General features: G+C 41.1%; 1 protein-coding gene across 2 annotated transcripts in view; it reads left to right on the top strand.

Moving 5' to 3' along the window:
• Window positions 1-3,473, top strand: part of Tor1aip1 (torsin 1A interacting protein 1) — a 30,314-nt gene extending 26,841 nt beyond the window's left edge. The window contains exon 11 of one of the 2 annotated variants that reach the window (XM_034513648.1): window positions 401-3,473. In XM_034513648.1, coding sequence (XP_034369539.1) covers window positions 401-1,185 — 785 coding nt within the window. In that variant the 3' untranslated portion in view covers window positions 1,186-3,473. The remainder of the gene's footprint in view (window positions 1-400) is intronic. The other variant, XM_076941381.1, reaches the window with a different exon arrangement.
• Window positions 3,474-3,716: the final 243 nt, after the last annotated feature.

Here is a 3,716-nt window from a genome sequence, read left to right as displayed (position 1 = left end):
AGGGAAAAAAAAAAATATTACCAGCTCCCCTTTTTAAAAATTCTCCCTCTCAGTCAGACATAGTCAGACACACCTTTAATGCCAACACTCAAGAGGCAGAGGCAGGGAGTTTGAGGCTAACCTGGTCTACATACTGAGTTCTAGGTAGGCAAAGTCATGCATGGGACTATAGCTACAGCTCAGCAGTTAAGAACGTGTACTTCTCATGCAGATGACCCAAGTTTAATTCCAGCACCTTTCAGGAGCTCGGTCACTTGAGACTATAACTCTAGGAGGGTCCATTACACTCAGCCTCTGTAGGGTGAGCACCTGCATCCACACACACAAAAAGAAAAGGAATCACTCACCCTTGAATCTAAGAAAATGTGACATGTATGTCCTTTTTTTTTTTTCTGAGCAGAAGCAGCTGTACAACCTCCAAATGAATCTTCTGTCAAGATAAAATGGTGGCTGCTGGGACTTGTTGCCATCCTTGCCATGGGGATATTTTGGTTCTTTCATACTCCTGCAGTAGAAACCACTGCCGTTCAAGAATTCCAGAACCAGATGAAAGAGCTCCAGTCTAAGTACCAGAGTCAAAATGAGAAGCTGTGGAAGAGAGGCACAACATTCCTAGAGAAACATCTGAACAGCTCACTCCCTCGGCCCCAGCCTGCCGTCCTGCTGCTCACTGCAGCTCAAGATGCTGCAGAGGCCCTCAAGTGTCTGAGTGAGCAGATTGCCGACGCCTACTCTTCCTTCCGCAGTGTCCGTGCCATTCGCATTGACGGGGCAGGGAAAGCTGCTCAAGACAGTGACCTCGTCAAGCATGAAGTTGATCAGGAGCTGACCGATGGGTTCACAAATGGCCAGAACGCAGCTGTGGTACACCGCTTTGAATCCCTGCCCGCTGGCTCAACCTTGATCTTCTATAAATACTGTGACCATGAAAACGCAGCGTTCAAAGATGTAGCCCTCGTCCTGACTGTGCTGTTGGAGGAGAAGACGCTGGAAGCCAGTCTAGGCCTAAAGGAAATTGAAGAGAAAGTGAGGGATTTCCTTAAAGTCAAGTTCACCAGCTCTAGCTCGGCCAGCTCCTACAACCACATGGACCCAGACAAGCTGAATGGGCTCTGGAGCCGCATCTCTCACCTCGTGCTGCCTGTGCAGCCTGAGAACGCCCTGAAAGCAGGCAGCTGCTTATGAGGGAGAGAAGTAGAAATCCTGTCTCGAGTTTAAACAGTTTTCAGACTTTGTAACCAGAGACGGATTTTGGAGCAGTTTTTGAAATCTGGTTTCTTTTTAAAGGAAGTAAAGCTCATTCATAAAGGTGGAATAACTAAATCATTTATCCAGCCTCATTATCGGTGATTTCAGAGAATCCTTTCTCTATTTCCACTAAGAACCATGTTAAAGGTGTTTAACTTAGTGTACAGTATATGCAGTTCCCAAGTGTCTGCCTTGATTCTGGCCGAATTATTCTTGCTGGGGTGTGACCAGTGAGAAGGACTAGGTTCCTCTCTCAGAGAGTCAGCTGTATATTTACCTTGGATTTGTTTGTGTTTGTGACCTTATTCATGGCTGACAGCTCCCTAGTTAGAGCTGTGAATTTCCCTATTAGTTTTTCTCTCATACCATTTAGATGTGTGATCCTTAGCTTCTACCTATAAAAACAAAACTGGGTGTGCAGTTTAGCCAGTCCCTCCTCCCCCACTGGTTTTTAGAGAGGGAAGAAGGGGTTTGGAGGTAGAAAGTGAAGAGAAACTGTTTAATAGAGAAGGAAAAGGAAGGAAAGAAAAGATAGCTGCAAGCTGGGCATGGTAAGCAACGCCTGTGGTCCCAGTGCTGTCTCAGGGTATAGTCTGGAGAGCAGAAGTTCAAGGCCAGCCTCATCTGTAGAGTGAGTTTTCTGCCACCCTGGACTACATGAGACACTATCTTAAAAAAAAAAAAATTAAAAAAATTAAAAAATTTTCAAAATCAAATGTTACTTTAAAAAGAAAGAAATGTAAAAGTGACAAAGAGCCTCTGAGAGGTGGTCACACAGGCATGCCTAGGCTGCGGGCCTCGAACTGGTACAGTTTGCTTTTTATGCTTCTGTTCTTGGCGTGAGGCTGAAGCTCAGTGGTAGAGCAGTTGCCCAGCCTGTGCAATACCTTGGGTTCAGTGACTAGCATTCCACATGCCTGTGATCTCAGCACTCATCAAATGGAGGTTGTAGTATCTTGAATTCAAAGCCAGCCTGGAATATTATATATACATAATATATCATTCAAGACCCTAATTCAACCCCACTCCCCAGTAAAAAAAAAATTCCATGGTCCTCTTTCAAGATTTTTTAAGCTTGTATATTATGCAGTATATTTCCTTATTTAACTCTTAACAATTTGGAAGGTAGGCAAATTCAAAGCAGTCTCTTTGATAATACCTGACAGCTTTTGTCTTAAAGAAATTAGTTTCCAGTATATCCTCAACTTGATGGTTTGGGATAATTTTATTATTGTTGTTTTTTTAATTTTTTTACTTTTTTGCCAATACTAGGAATTGAACCTGAGATCTGACACCTACTTGTCACGTGCTCTGCTAGTGAACATCCATCCCCCAGCAGTAAAAACACATTTCAAAGTCAGGTAACTCATGTCTATAACGCCAGCACTTGGGAAGTTGAAGAGGAAGCCATTGTTAGCTATGTAGTGAGTTTCAAGGCAGGTTGCCTGGGCTGCAGAATGAAGTACTGTCTCAACACCCACTTCCCCCCCCCACCCCCCCCCACACACAAACACACACACACACAAAATATACAACACACAGAGACAGCTTCAAAAATTGGTTAACAGATTTCTGCTGAGCTATTGAAGAGAACTTCATTTTCTCCGTATACATGAGTACTTGAGGTCCTTGAATGGCAGTCCATAACAAATACAAAAATATACTATGCACATGATCAATTTTTTTTTTTGAGTACCTCAAGCCAAAAAGAGTGAACCTTAACACACATGAAAAGTGTTGAGCCTAGGTCTCTGCTGCTGCAGTACTTGAGGGTTTTGCACTTGTAACTAGGCTTTCCCATCTAGTCTGCTGCTTTAGTTTGCTACTCTTGCAACTCTAGATGCACCTTGAGTTCTTATCTGAATGAGAATGCTGGGGTCCTAGTCAACCCTTTTTCCCCACTGGAAGTCTCATGGTGGTAGAGAGTGGGCTAACTTCTTTCCAGGGGACTACTAATATTTGTACCTTTATTATCTGTTTCGATCAAGTCAGACTGATAAGGTTTATTTTGTAAAGAATTATACAAAAATTTTTGAAAGTTTATTTTTTACATACATATATCATAAGGAAATGGAAATGTTTTATTGAATATTCCACTGGCTTAAGTACATTTTTAAATGATATATTGCTTTTATCCTTCAAGAAAAATAATTGTAGCAGTTAATGTGTAAATAACTTTAAAAGCTATTTTAGTAATTTAAATAAATTTACCTTTTGGGTTTGTACTCTGTGTTAGAAAATGATTTACAAGCCTGTTTTTTAGTTAATCCAACTTTTTCTTTGAAAAAATTTTTAGTGATCTTGGCTAAGAGAAGCTCAGGCCAAAAAAAGTACATTGCTTAGAAATGAAGTAAACATGATTTTTTTTTTAACTTTTTTTTAAAAGAATCCATATATTTTGAATTATCATTCAAGTAGAGTTGCAGTTGCATTTGTATCTTGATTTCTCATGAGTTCCTGAAGCAAAG

Source organism: Arvicanthis niloticus, chromosome 10 (genome assembly GCF_011762505.2).
Source record: "Arvicanthis niloticus isolate mArvNil1 chromosome 10, mArvNil1.pat.X, whole genome shotgun sequence".
Taxonomy (NCBI): domain Eukaryota; kingdom Metazoa; phylum Chordata; class Mammalia; order Rodentia; family Muridae; genus Arvicanthis; species Arvicanthis niloticus.
The sequence above is the reverse complement of the archived record's forward strand: the minus strand, read 5'-3'. Positions and strand labels throughout refer to the sequence as shown.